At 31.0% G+C, this 16,519-nt stretch overlaps 1 protein-coding gene across 1 annotated transcript; it reads right to left on the bottom strand.

The window, feature by feature from the left end:
* Positions 1–14,703: 14,703 nt before the first annotated feature.
* On the bottom strand, positions 14,704–16,158 carry LOC108913126 (the record flags this gene model as incomplete). Its single annotated transcript, XM_018718605.1, has 2 exons — positions 15,539–16,158; positions 14,704–15,284 (listed from the first exon to the last, which is right to left on the bottom strand). A coding segment is annotated over exon 2 (511 nt), but the record flags the coding sequence as incomplete, so codon positions are not given.
* Positions 16,159–16,519: the final 361 nt, after the last annotated feature.

The raw sequence follows: 16,519 nt of genomic DNA, 5'->3' as shown, positions 1-16,519 counted from the left end.
AACCAATGAAGCTTTCGGGCTGAAATTTTTACCACTTATTAAGGGTGTAAAAAGCCTCAAAAATCCTGAATTACAAGTGTCTGCGATGAAAATTGCATTAATTATTAGCAAATGAAAAAAACGGCAATTTTCGACCATTTTTGAGCTCTTGTGCATAAACAAATTATCGGAATTTAATCGGACTTATTTCATTTTATAGGCTTATTTAATACCTACCTTTTTGTATAAACTTTTTTTCGCTATGAATAATAGCTTTTTTACGTGAGTTAAAAAACCACTTTTCCATAACTTTGACCATTGTTAAAACAAAGTTTCCCAACTAGCTTCGAGTTGATTTTTTGAAATTTTATTTATAACAGGTTTCCGAACAATATTCCGCAGAGAAACTTCTAATACTATTTTTTTCCCGAAACAGGCTCTTTCATGTCTATAATGACTGGGCTAATACAATTAACAATAAAAACACTAATCACTTTCAACTACTTACATTCTCAAAGTTTTTCTATTTTCGTTTTGCTTTTTCTAAAAGTGCTGGTTTCAAATTGGCATAGATCATACATAGTGTACGGAAATATAAGCAAATAGGGAGGAGAGCTTTCGTCAGAAATGATGTATTCAAATCAGTAAGCGAAAACTATTTGAGACATCAAACAATTTTTGTTTTGGAACACCACTTCAGACCCCTATTAAGTCCGATACCACTACTTGGTTTTTGGTTCAAACTTTACATGTAGGTTATTATGAAATACCTATACTGTACCAAGTTTGGAATCTACAACTTCAATAGTATAGTAGAGCACTTGCAGAAAACGTTTTGTTTTTGTTTTGTTGTTGATTGTCGTAACGAGGCGAATTATTAGATCTCAAAGTTTGTCCCAAAGTCGTCGGTACACCCTGTATATAGAATGAGCTGAATCAACCAGCTTTGAAATTGAATAATGTATCTCTAAAAAATTCACGTTACGTAACGACAATATCTAGGTTGTTAAAAACAGCTGACAGAGAATGTCTTATTTTATTATTTAAAAAACGAGAACATTCCTCAGGCAATCACGAGCGATTTCGATTAGATTTGCGGTATCACTGTCCTGTTCTAGATCAACTTCGGAGGGGAACAATCAAAACAGTGCGAGATAAAAGTGGTCGGGAGTTTCGCACTAACTTCAATCGTTTGGCTCTTCTTATCAGGCAGATATCAATGACGGAATTAAAACATTATTGTTTAAAAAACTTAAAAAACGATTCAAGGAGAAATAATTGCTTATTATTCTGATAAGACGATGTTGCATTTTTTATAGAAACATGTCATGCAGACATAACAGAGTCGTTCCTCATTTCATTTTTTTTTTATTTCAAATGAGTTTATTAAAATATGTAACATGGATTTTTTAATTTTCGCAAAAAAGAGGTACACAGTATATGATAACTAGACATCGGAATCTTTGTGGCCACAATCCAATAAATAAACAGTAGTATCTATTCTATATTATTCTAGTAAGAAGCAATACGCCTTGTAGCAGCAGACATAGGCTAAATCTGTGGTCAAGCCGTGTGCCGCTCTAAGCTCACAATACACAATGCTAATGACTGCCACAAAAACACGAGCCATACACTCGACCAAGCAAAGCGTTAAACTCACACACGCATAAACGACAATGAAATGCTTGGCCAACGTCTTTCAGCAAAAAAACGGGATTGTTCACCGGCACCCTAGGTCGACAGGGCAGGCATTAGGGTGCCGCTAGATACGTATCGAATAAATTGATCGATGCCAACCTTCAGATGCTTCGCCACCATTAGTAAAAATAGCATCTATTAAAAACTTCCGACTATTTTAGCTATACGTCTGTGACCTCACTAAATGTTGAAAGGTTCGTTTTTGAAACTAGAGACGATTAACCGTGGAACACTTAGGACAACTGTTATTTTCTACAATCGCTTTCCTTGTGAATAAGAAATTATTATTTTAACTGTTTTACTGGTACTTATTATTAAGTGCTAGATATACCTACAGTGACTTTATTTTTATACAACATTTTATGTGGAATTTTACATGAACTTTTTACAGTACCATCTTTAACTGAATTTATAAAAAGTTTTGGTGCTGTTGAAAATAAGTGCCAGTTTATATGAAATAGTAGTGACTAGTGACTTATTAGCATTGTTATTGTAAAATTTAAGTCGGTTACTAGAATTGCCTACAATGTACTGAAGTAAAGAGTTCCACTCAACGACGTCAAAATGTATGGAAACTGAAAAATTAACTTGCAAATAAAGCCCATAAAGCCTCTGAATCTTAAACACAGATCCGGCTATTCTGGAGCATTCCTTGCGGTGATCTACAAAAACATCAGGTTATGCTAAATTTGGACGAAGTAGAACATTATTCACATCATCAAAGGAACTGATAGAGAGGCCTTGGAAAGAAAAAGGGGCATGCCTAATGCCTTACAACAGGACGTTATCATTTAAAGGTACATTAAGTGAATGCAACTACAGATAGGAAACCATAGTGCATATCTTTAAACTCCAATATTTAAGATAAATTGTTGTTTGAGCAAAGAGCAAATTCAGTAAAAATCTGCTTCAGCGGTCAACCAACTCAAGAAGAAACTTAAAAATTCCACATCAATAGTTTTTTAATTTATTTAATTACATATTAGATAAAGTTCTCATTGAAATATCTAACTCATAACATAACTTAAGTAAACATGTATAAATAACATCTTGGACTATCAAAAACATATTATATCAGCATTTACTTTTTCCTAGACAGTTCATCCAGACGTGTTTATTTTCTTTACATTTTTCAAATATTTAGAATACAGCAATAAAGGAGAACAAGTTTGAATGTTTTATGACGAAGACTTAGTACGCTGGAATCGATATTAATAAGACCAACTAATCATTGGTCCTAGCCCACTAAAGAAACTTAATACAACGTAAAAAAAAAAATTTGAAGTAACGAAGCTTAAACGTAAAAAGAATCTACCAAAAATAACAGTCCAATTATGTCCGAATTCTCAATCGTCAACTGAATATAAATCCCAATTTATTATCTGGAAATGATATAAATTTTCTAGAATATTTCTCCAGTTAATCTTATCCCGAATAAAAACAACTATTCCTAGCATAAACAGGATGTCCCAAAAATAAAATGTAAAAAATGATACTGAATGAATATACTTGTTATGAATAAACTATTTTCAATCTCGGGAAACGCAAAATGATCGCATCGATCATTTGCTTCAAGGATTTTCGTGCAACATGGACACTGATCTTAGAATAAAGATAAAATATATGTGAACTACCACTAATAAATATGTTTTTAGGGGTGATAACGTTTTTATTCACAGAAACGCTCGATAGCAACGCTCAATATCTCTCTCTAATTTGTCTGTAAACTATTCTGCAGCAGCTGTTAAATACGGCAAAACTAGATAAAATGGAAGTGTACTGGATTCCTTGGGAAATAGATCGATTAATTAACTTAGTAAGAGATAATCCCGACCTTTATGACCAAAGACGTCCAGGGTATACAAATTTAAACACTCCGGATACAATTTCCATCACTATCGGAACTGATATCCAATGATTGTGTATCGCATATTAAATCATCGGACATTGTATATGTCTATGTACCTATGCAAACTCGCCAATAGATTTTCAGATTTAAATCTAAAACTCTAAATCACGACATAAATGCAATTTATGTTATATTCATTATATTATTTATATTTGTCGACTTTGACAGATGGTGGTCAGTGGTGGAAGCAGTGCGACCAAGGTATAGTCTTTCCGATCTCAATTGAATACCAAAGAGCTAGCCAGTATGTATCATGTTCGGTCGTTACACAGCAACTCACCACTGAAATGTTTGAAAAACTTGTTCCCATGTTTATTTAGCCATACTCATATACAGGTCTGGTCGAACTAAATGTGGAGGTGATAGAAATTTATACGCCCAGTTGAAGAATGCGCGCGCGGGCAATCGCCGCACAAACACAGCCGTGCTGGGAACTGGCCATAAATTTCAGTTGTTGACAAATTGCCTAGCAGCAATGCGGAATTATTTTATTGTTGATTACTTTAATTAATAACTTTTCTAACCTACACTAACAACCTTTCCTCGTCCATTCCTGGCAAGGATATCTTCATACCTTCCCGTTGGTTCTTGGCGAGCAGTAATAGTAATATATTTTAATGAAAATGTAAATGTTTTTGATATGTCATAATCAAAATTTACCATCAATAAACTAGGTAATGCAGAAAATTAAAGGGTCAAAAGACATACTGTATTTAGGTTAAAAATGGTTGTATCGGGAATTAAAAAAAAAGCATTTTGAAGTTCTAAGATTCTAGTTTTTAGATCTTTCGGTCGAAATTTTTTAGGAGCTACGGTTATCATGCAATTCTAAGAAATAGCGCGACAAAAAAATTTTGCAAATTTTCTTTTTCTTTTTTCTGAGTCCACGGACATGGAAAATTTTTTTCAGCTAAGCGATAGCTTGTTTATTCAGGTTGTTTCCTTTTTTTTTAAATTTCGATACGACCATTTTTCATCGAAATATCGGACTTTTAATGGAAAAGGATCCTTTTGTCTTCAATCATCGATATCTCGACGACAAATGGTCGTACAGAGAATTGAAGGACAGTTTCGAAAACTGGAATAAATTTCCTATAACGTGCTGCCTCAACTTTTCGGATTTTTTTTTCTTTTTCATCTTTTACACGAATTTTAAAAAAACAGGAGATAAAAGGATATTTATGGTTTTTTAGAAAATTGGCGGCAAAATTAGAAATATTCACGAAATGACTAATGTTAAGCATGACTTTTACAGTTCGATATACCAAGAAGAACCCTGTGAAGTTTCATCTCGATCTAGGGAACGGTTTCTTTGTTTCAACCAGTCAAACTGAAAAAAAAATTAAAGGCTCGCGTTTTGAGAGAAATAAATATCTGTTTTGAGGTCCTCTATCATGTGGTGCTATGCATTGTACTATTTCCCATGTCACCCTGTATAAGTTGCAGATATGCCTACGTTTAAAAGTTTTCCCTGTAGAATTTTCTCCTATAAATAAAAGTTTTCCATATAAAAGAAACACATAAACATAAGAACACATAGCGCTTTTAAATTTTTGCCGGACAGTTATTACAAGGAAAAGCCGCTTCATTTCAGATGTCGCAAAGACGGAAACCGTTCCAAATAACGATCGTTTCCATTCAAGAGAGGCGCCTAATACACTCCACCCATGTCTCCAAAATCTCGTAATTCATGACGAAATTTCGTATATAGCACTTACATTTTCTTTTTAACCGTTTTGAAAAAAAAAATGTATAATTTTAATATTTGTTGCAAATCACAGAAAGAAAAACAAAATATTTAATCTTGAGTACAAGATGTAATTTTTTTCTACACACATAATTTGTGTTCAATTTAATTCAATTTCCATATCAGCACTATTTCCAAAAAGCACTTTCTGCAGTTTCGTTTCCAGAAAGAAAAATGTCATTTTCGTATAGGTTAAGCCCTAAGAAAATTAATATAAATCGTTATAAAACTTTCATTTGAGATCCAACCTTTTTTGAAAGAATATAAATTTTGTAAAACTTTCTTTAAATTAATGAACATAACTAAATGTTAAAGTTGAAATTACAAAACTCTTACAACATTTTTTTTTATAAATTAGCCCCTCGAAATACTTTGATTTTGCTCAAGCTTATAGAAATTATTTATTTCATAACTGCATTAGCACCTACTTTCTAAATAATAATTTCGAGAATACCTAATTTCCATAAATATGTATGAAACCTAAGATTCATCTTCATCGTCACCACAACTAATTTGCTAAATAGCGTCATTCGATCTCCATATTTGTCCCGCCGCGTCGTCAAATATTACACAAAACTGCGACTGAAAAATATAAACATTGTGCGAATTGGTAAGTACCAAAATATCAAGACTCGCAACAGCACAGGAAACTGATAGTTTTACCTAGGAGACAAACGGGTTTACAAAATGTAGCTCAAGTCAACCTAAACGACCTTAAAACTTGCTATAAATTACGTTGGATGTTTTTACGATATCCGCTTTATAAGACATCAATTAACACGTAAGCTTCTAACAAACAAGTAAAAAGTGTTAGTAGGTACAAGAAAAAGAAAATAAAATAAGGACTGCACACTATGAATATACCCCTACATCATAGGTATTATAAAAAAACAAGGGCAATAATAATAATTCTTTCTCCAAACGCCGCTAATTACCATGAGGCTGAAACTAGTAGCCAATCTCATCAACGTGTCTGTGACAATACCGCATATAAAATATGGATTATTTAAAACATGAAAAATCGTATTAAAGGCTAAAAAAACAATCATATAATAGTATAAGGACTAATGTTTATGTAAATTATGAACTTTTATTACATTTACAAACTTATTTTGTGCAATAATAATGATGACAAACTATTTTAGCAAAAAAAAGTTATACCTACCTCTTTTCCTACCGCGAATTATTACGCCAAAAAAAATATACAGTTTATTTGAATCAATTTTTTACTATCCCCAAATGAAATTGTACATCCTTTACACATTGCAAAAAAATATATATTTTACGGCGTCCCGTCCAGACCCTCTGTTTATAAATAAATGGCTGTAGCGGATTTCAGACCATGACTTGAAAGCAGAAAAAATTCTGGAATACGTTAGGTGTCTTCTATGATATCGAACCAGAATTTTAAAGTTACACCCCTTAGGTCTTAAGTATGGCAAAAAAATTGTTTACATCATATACCTAGACCCTCTATAAATAAATAGGTAGCTGTAACGAGACTCGTACTATGAATTGAAAGCAGAGAAAATTCTAGATAGAATATGTTTTAAGGTGTGGAGACCATGAATTTAAGGCAGAGAAAATTCTGGAATACGTTTTTAGATGTCTTCTACGATAACGAACAAGAATTGTATACCTCTTAGTTATCGCAAAGAGAAATGTCGAATATCGTGCCCAAATAGTCTCTTTATAAATAAATAGCTACAGCCAGACTCGTACAATGAATTGAGAGCAGAGAAAATTGGAATATGTTTCACGAAGATTGAAAAGTGTACCTCACAAATATTCATAAGAATCATAGTGGACAAATTCTAATGCTTCCCACAATATAAAAAATTATTTTGTAATAACCGTTACAATTTTTGTTCGATATAATAGTGGGCACCTAAAAACATATTCCAGAATTTTCTCTGCTTTCAATTCATCGTACAAGTCTCGCTATAGCCATTTATTTATAAAAAGAAGGTCTGGGCACCATTTAAACAATCTTTCCAATTTTTTGGCGTACCAATTTACGGTAGGAAAACAGGTAAGTATAACTTTTCTTTTCTAAAATTGTATATCAATATTAGATATTATTGTACAAAATAAGTTATAAATGTAATTAAAAGTTAATAACTTGCACAAACATTAGTTCCTATACCTACTGTTTTATTATTGTTTTTAATCCTATAATACGATTTTTTCTGTTTTAAATAATCAGTATTTTTACGCCGTCTCGCTGGTAGTTTCAGCTTCGTCTGACTTCTTACAGTTTGATCGAAACCTTTTTAAAATATCATCCTATACACCAATGTCACCAATTTTATAGAAAAAATATAATAATTTATACAGGGTGTCCGGGAAAATGTGGGAAATCTCTCGGGTGCAGATAGAACATGAAAAAATAAAATGACAAATTCCTATAAAATTTTTTCGTACACTCCCTATGGAGTTTTTCTTGGCTAACTTTTAAAGTACTTAATATGATTTAATAAAAATTTTATGTGATGGACACTAGTAAGGACCTCATAAAATAGTGTCGTTGAAACATACTTAGCTTTTTTTAATTTACCACGGACGGGCTAAGCTTTACAACTTAATGCCTAAATTTTTAACACTGTATGATAAAGACTGTAAATTAATAAATCTGGGTAGCTTCAACCTTAGACTAAAAAAAGGTACTCTTGTTTATTAACACGAAAAAGTCAGTTGCTATCTATTGTTACCATGCTAGGTGCGGTGCTATGGTTGCTTACTTAAGCCGGCTTTACATAGTGTGGTCACTTGCCAAATATTTGTCAAACGTAAACGTTGTCGTGTGGGTGTTGCATATCGTGTGGGTGTTGCATATCGAAACATTCAAAAGCATGTGTTCACTTGGAAATATTTCCCAAAGCTATAAAAACGCAGATCAACGAAATCTACGCGGCACCTACTGTAAAGAGCACATCAGTAGGGTTAATTTTCACGAACTGAAATTGTTTTTTTTGTCTACATTCGTAAAAAACATGGCAAATATACACAAACGGTTTCGTTTGGGCAATTGATAACTATTCAGTTCGTGTACAAAAGCATGAGTAATATAGTGTTTAGTGTTATCTCACCCCACCTCCTGGTCTCTCTCTATTATTTGAGTAATTCATTATAAAAGCGAGTATTTTCAAATGATCAGTTGGCAACATCTCCCGAAGAGGACGACAAAGACGAGAGAAGCAGCATATAAGGAATTTCATTATTGGTACGACGGGTATCAATGGAACGAATTTTTGTTTCATATGAATTTTGTTTTTACGTATTTCCTTGTTCCTTAGTAACGAATCACGTATAGTAAAGTGTTCTTTTATTTCGCTCACATTAGAAAAAAATGTAAACAATTTGTTCAAAATTCGTACAATTTCGTAGGATCTTTACGTTTGATCTGATATAAAATTTTAAAGCTTCAGGAAAATTTACAGCAACGTTATTACCTTAAAAAAATAACAACTATGGATGAAGCGCAAAATATAGAACGCACTATACATGAAAGAGGGGAGAATCAAAAACAAGCCAGTTTGGGTAGTGTATCTAATCAACAAATTGCCACAAGATGTTGACAAGATCTCTTGTTAATTTTACGTTAATGTTCATTAATTCGCTGCTATAAATTTAATTATATAATTATTAAGGTGCTAAATGATAGCGACTGATAGGAACCTAGTTAATATTTCAAAATGTAATCCAGTAGCAACAGGCTGTAAATTAGTACTACTGAAATACTGAAGGTATAGAATAAAACCGTAATTACATCACAGAGGTATTATAAACAACCGAGATCGAAAATATCTTCTTTCTAGTAGGAACAGAAACAATTTTAATGAAAATTTTATCTACGGGGCTTCTAACAAGTTGAAACATACTAATTATCCTCGGAATTATCCATCATACTGATTTAATATGATAATAATATTCACGGTCGTGTCTATTTAAGCATTCTGTAATAGTTTAACAAATAGAACAGAAGCCTTGTTATTTTGTTTATGGCCGAATTAAAGAAATTTAAAACATTTCAGACGAGATTTCAGAGTACTGGCATTTTTGTTATATGTAAAATCTGGATCTATTAAAAATATACTCTCAACAAACATTATAAAAATGAAACAGGGAAAAATTTAATATTATATTATTTAAAAACATAAGTAGGCGTAAAAGAGCGCAAATGAATAAAATAAATCGTTAGTATCATTTTTAAAAGTTATTTGTTTTCTCGATAGTACTTAATTATGCACGAATGCACGTTGATTACATTAAATTATTGTTATATTAATACATAGTGTTTAAAGAGTTCGATTCCGCAAATCAATTAAGTATGTAAATAACATATTGTCTAAAGTAATTTATCTGTGGTACAGATTTTTTTTCGAGATTTTTTTTTACTATGTATTTTTACAGATTGTGAAAAAAAACTGAAAATTAATTAAGTAAACACAAGTCAAAAGTTATTTTTTTGAAACCATTTTTCCCTAAATAAACATGTAGTACTGTTTTGTATTACCTGTTTATTTATTTTTCTTCAGTGTAAGAATTATGGTTAGGTAAAAATAGTTTCGTAAAAATTATCCTTGATTGATCTTTCAGAGCATAAGTTTATTTGATAAATTTTTTCAACAGGTGGCAAAATCTAATAATAAACAAAAAAATTTATTATAAAAAAAAATCTTGAAAAAGTAATAAATCCTATTTCTCTATATCTATATATTATTTGTAAAAGAAATACTATGTATAGACAAAATTATTTTCTACAAAACAAACCTAAATAACAATTGATATCACGACGTACTTAATATTTAGGTTCTTTTATACAGTGGCAGCTAAGATGCCCAAAATGTTTTACCAAATGGTTTTAAATTTTACTCCCTTAATTTCACTTCTCAAATCGAAATATAATAAAAAATGCCAAAAACATACTATATTATTACGAATGTACCTTTAAAAAAAAAGATAAAAGTAATAAATTATGTTTCGGACTTTCTTGTTATCTTTCGATATACATATAGGCAATATATTTTTTTTAATTCAGGCAAAACACATAATAATGAAGTAAGTATGTATAACCTATTTTGTGTCGAGTAGGGTTCCAACGTAATGGACAATACCAGTCACTGTTAAAGATTGTTAGACGAATTATTTATTTCGATTTACTTATTAAAATATGTTAGTGGCTTTAATTAATTCTAAATATCCTCCTAAATCTCATATCAACTGTATCGACAAGCTAGTAAACAATTACAAAAAAAATTAAATTAAAAATTCGCCATCCAAATTGTTTTTAGAAAAAAAAACATATCTGTCATGTTGAAATTATTAAAATACCGTGCAAACCTACAGAGAAGTAACTTCTTATTTTAATAAATGTATCGTGCGAGATATCGTGCTTGAATTTCGTGTTAATCTTTGCCCCAACTTATCAATCACTGTTAGGAATAAGAATAGAAGTTAATTTATTTGATGGTTACAGTTTAATGATTTCGATGTGACAGGTACATATTCTTTCATTAGTGCAATTTGGAATAATTCTATTTATAAATATAAGGTCATTTCTTTAGGTGAAACTCGATATAATAGTATAAATAAATAAATATTTGTAAAATAAAAAACTATGAAGACAGTTGGATCGTAGGTGACAGAAAGGAAACAGCTCTGTTGATTGGGAAAATGTGATGGAAAAAACTCGGGAAAAACAATATTGTTTTCACATTTGTGAAAAAAAACGCACTGTCAAAATGCATCAATACAGTGCGTCGTTTCGTAAATGCGTATAAATTAGCAAAATGCAGCGAAGCCTTAAGGCTTGGGCACACTGAACGCGGTCTGCCGCAGCGCAAGATTACCAGATCGACAACCACCGTGAAATACCGCGATGTAATTAGTTAAGAAATAACATAAATCAAGTCGTTTGTTTAAAATAGCTACATTTAGTCTCAAAGGGTACATACATGTAATTATATAACTTGATTTGATTAGAGTCTACGAAAATATTTTTTCGAAAACACGAGTTAATTTGATACATTTAAAGTGAGATAAAAGTGCAAAAGATAAAAAAGAATGTATAAATGTATAATTCTGTAATCATTTTACTTAATAATGTTTTTGTAACAAAAACATTTTTCTGTTAACAGAATTACGAACGACCTAGACAGAACTCAGGAATCCCAACACCATAAATAAAGTTATCTTATTAGCAGGTATTATCAAAATGTGGGGACAGAGAGAAAAGCAACTAACTCATACCAAAGTACTGAGAAATAGCTTAAGGTGCCAAAAAACTATATTTATAAGCCAGGCAATCCCGAGAAAACATATTTCTAAACCTAAACCTAACAAGAAGCGTAAACTGCCAGATGACGTGACTAAATCTTAGAATTTCCGCGACAAATCTAAACAGCAACGAAATTTATAAAACACAAAATAATACATAAAATATCTCGACGATTATATTAAGATACACATATTTTTTCTAGTGTTTTTTTTTCCATATGTTAAAATAAGTTAAAAATAGAAGAGGCCTACAATGAAAACCTCATAAGTTTTACATTACACATGAATTACTTTATTTTTAGTGCAAGTCCTTTTTTTATAGATATTAAATACGAAATAATATATAAATATATGTAGGTATTATTAAAAATAACCGACGGAAATTTGGTCATAAAAAATTCAGTTTAATACTTATATTTTGTAAAAACTAGATTTTCTGTTACATTTTATACAGCGAGATATACGGTAATATTATATGTAAGTCAACGATGTAAGTAAAGAATGGCAGGTAATAGTAATTTAATATATTTAAGTGCATTTACTCGAATAAGCAGGTATAATTAGTAACAAAGTAATAAAAATAAAGTAGGTAAATTATTAAATTACTTTATACAGGGTGGCCCATCAAGTAGTACGCATCTATAATATCTGGATAATGGTGGTCTAAGCAAGCAACGTCGCACGCAACAAACACTGAAACATTTTTTTTTATGTGAGCACACATTTGTGACGATAAAGGTATAGTGATTCATTATTTGATACCTGCTAAAACTCTCTTTACAATGGCATTATACAGTGCCTTCATAAATGCCCGAGACATTAGGAAACACAGTATTTCCTAAAACCAAGCAAATCTCTTTACACAGCTTCATAAAATGTAATTAAAAGTCCCATGTCATAATGTTAATGTCAGTTATTAAATTTGGTAAGTTTAATACATTTAACATTACAATTTTTTTTTAAATTTGCTCACCCAATGGTCAACTGCTTTTTTTAATGTCTCGGACATTTATGAAGGCACGTTATTTATTTAGTTTTTTCTCACACTGTCAAGAAAAAATGTAAATAATGAATAAAAGTTTAATTTGTCATATGCTCAAAATGGGAACTAATAATATATCCATCCAACAATTAGGTAAGTGATTTGTAAGACTTATCATGTCTTAGAATTTAAGTATAAATGATATTTTCAAAATTTATTTAAAATATAACAACCTTTAAGAATAAAACAGAAAACTTCATATAAATATGTATATTAAAATGTCCGTTTTCTGAAATACAGAATGTATCTCACGTAATTATTTTTCAAATTCTTATCACAGATACTTTATTAGAACACTTGTTTTGAGTAAAATTAAGATTTTTTGCAATGAGGCGCGTGCTCCAAGTTACGCCTATGGCACATGCGAGGGCGTATGTCCATAGTTTAAAAAAATACGCACAATCAATTATTTTATTATGTAATTTTTATAATCATTCTTCAGAACTGAGCAGACTTTTAAATATATTCTTCGTAATTTTCTTTTTTGATATTTAATTTAAGGACATGATTTAAGAGAGAAAATTCCGCGGAAAAAACCGCTGTCAAAAATATTAGTATTACTTAAGTATTACTACGCAAATAGTACTCAGTATGGAAATATGTAGTACTCTGTATTACTTAAATATAAATCGAGTTTGTACCAAATTACTCCTGCGGTTTCCGTTTTGAAACCTAATCTAACCAAAGATTTTTTTAATTAATTATTTTTTATAATAATATAATATAGAATCTAGGCAAATTTAATATTGTTGTAAAAGTACTATCATTATTTTGTATTTGTTTTTTTTTTTTTGTTTTGTTCATGATGTACCTAGGTACCTATCTCAGTTTTTACTTTTTACGGATATTTTATTAGAACATTTATTTGTTTTCACCAAAATTAAAATTTCTATGTTCCCAAACATGCCTATGGCATATGATATCCTCATAATTCAAAAAATACACACATATTCCAATTATTTAATTATGTAATTCTTTATAATCTTTTTTCAGAATTGGGTAAAAGATGCTTCTTCATACTTTCTTATTTAAGACCTAATTTAAAAAGACAACGCGATTTACGTTTAAGAAAGTAAATAGCTAACTAAAGATTTCTTAATTATTTGTATTTTTTATAATAATAGAGGTAGAATTTAAACAAATACTTAATTTTCTAGTAATGACCGCTCTGACCAAAGGAATAAATAATAGCCTCGATAATAGCCCACTGGAATTATTAAAAAAAAAAAAAAAACAAAATTGACCTATTTAAGCATTTGTTGCATATTTTGGCTTTTATCCAAATATTAAGGGCGACACTCCATATTGTCTCACTGTATTTATAACAAAAAATTTTTATAACTTTTAATATTTACCAAAAATTGTTATTATTTCTATGTATTTACGTTATTAATCAACAGTAATCTGGTTTTACATAGTATTGTGCAACACAATTTGTGCGAGTACTTACAATTAAAATTTATCTGAGAACCACAATAAAAACGTGAAAACGCACTTTTTACTTTTGCCGAACAATATTTATATTATTGTTAATTATTCAACTTTTAAACAAATCAATGTTATTTATTATAATCCAGAAACATTCAATATAAACCAGAAATAATTTTATTGATTACCGCTGTTAATGTTGAAAACAAAATGATAGAGAAATTTAACAAAAAAATTTCAGGATTAAATACCTAATTAAAAAAAAAAGAATTACAAACATGTTCCAAACTGTGACCAAATGTACATTATACCCATTTTGAATATTCATAGCATTACTAGTTTGTTTCACTTTATAGGTACATAAATTAAAAAAGTAAGTTTATACATTAGCTATTCCACATTTGCAAAATTTATATATAAATTCAATTATTAATTATTACCATACCATATTCAAAATATATAGTGATGGTTAAAAATTAAGTATCATATAAGAAACCAAATTAATAATTCAAATAGAACTGGTAAATTTTAAACGTAAGATTTTTACCGATAAATGTAGGTATAATACATGTATTAAATACACTGAATTTAATCTTAACATGAAATCAAAGTGAATCTTACCTGACACGTAGTGAAGAAGAAGAGCACAGATGGGGTAAATAGTGGGGCTGTATACTATATCGGGGCAAGCATATCCTAGCACTGACACAACACGATCAGTAACACTTCGCCCCTTGTGTGTCATGTAATATGACTGGCAGTGGGAGGGCTCCACGAAAGGTGGTAAGCTAATCGGTTTATCAGGTAATTCGGTGCTTCCAAAAACTTGATTCACCATATCCCAATAAAAGCCATCGATGATGTTGGATTTGCCATTCTGATGCTGTGTACACAGCAGGGGCCACAGCTCCTTTCGAATGGGATTGTTAACAGGCCAAGGATTATTGCGAAGAAGCTGTTTCAGATCTTGCTTTCGTCCTTGTTGCAAAAGCACCCTGACATCATTAATAGTCTTAAGAGGTTTCGAGGATGGACTGGGTGGAACAACGGTAATTCCACTAGAGTCAACTAGCGGAGTATATACGTTGGAACTGTCATCAACTTCTTCCAATACCGAAGGCATTATTAACATTCCTGATGGCCCAGCTGCAGCCCCTCCGACTGAGCAGCTCACTATGTCAAATCTTGAAACATTTTCATACCTGAAAGTGAACACATACACACTTTAATCCCGACACAAACAAAGAAAAACGACAACAGATGACATGCCACTCACAATAAATCTGACCTCTAGTATCAACAGTTTAATAATAATCTCAACGTTGAAATTGATTTTAATAAGATAATCATCAGTAAGCTTAACTAGACCCATTTGTCGGGGCACTAACGAAACTTTATCTCATGAAACACCCCCGTAAAAACACCAAGATAGATAAATAGAAAATGAGGTACTTACGCTTCTTTAACGAATTAATTGTGACTTAAGAACGTAACCTCTGATGTTATGCATTGATGAAAGAATTTTCGGATAGATGCAATCGATACGTCTACCTAAACGTCCGGTTCGACTTTTCTTCCCCTTACGACACCACCGACGACATTCACGCACTTCACCATGCAGACTGTTTTTTTACACTGTTCACAAATTAAATGTAAACGATAATTCAAGGCAAGTAAACACAAATGTAATAGATAAACTACAACAGAATAACAGATATAAAAAATAACTATAGGGACTTTTAATAATACCCTCCAATACTGAAAAATGAATACCGATTCATATATTAATTTGTAATTGTAATTTTTTTAAAAGCACCACCTCATTATCAAAAGCACTTACGTATTTCTCAAAGTCTATTAAAATACTTGCACGGAACATCGAATACTTGATCCGTCTTAGCACTTTCAGTCAGATCAGTTTGTCAATGCGCGAAAAAGGCCACTCCCATTTTTAAGGATCTTGTTCCATGCGCCACACTGTATGAACGTAAAATTTAAAAATTTTTATAAGCGGCAACTCCGATAAGGCAAATACAAACTTCCCCCATGCACGTGACTTCTTCTGTCACGCGGTCTTTTAAATAGACTGCAAATTTGCTTGCCATAGTTTATCAAAGTTTGCAATACTCCACAAATACTGCCCATTAATACGTATGAATGTTTACATTAAGCTGCAACCATATATACAGCAACTTGATTCGTAAATTGTATACTTATGACTTTTTGTCTTTATCTATGCTTACGACTAATAAAGGTAAATTAATTGTGATATAACTATACCTAGTTTTTGCCCATATTCAGTAGCGGGTATTACTTTCGTTTTGATATACAAAATTTTATTTAAAACAAAATATTCATAAATACTATGAACTTCTCATGTAAATTAATCAGTGTATTTTTGCCATTAAGTGGCATCTTCAGACACATTTGAATTAAT

Source organism: Anoplophora glabripennis, unplaced genomic scaffold, assembly GCF_000390285.2.
Source record: "Anoplophora glabripennis isolate ALB-LARVAE unplaced genomic scaffold, Agla_2.0 scaffold716, whole genome shotgun sequence".
Classification (NCBI taxonomy): Eukaryota; Metazoa; Arthropoda; class Insecta; order Coleoptera; family Cerambycidae; genus Anoplophora; species Anoplophora glabripennis.
The sequence above is the reverse complement of the archived record's forward strand: the minus strand, read 5'-3'. Positions and strand labels throughout refer to the sequence as shown.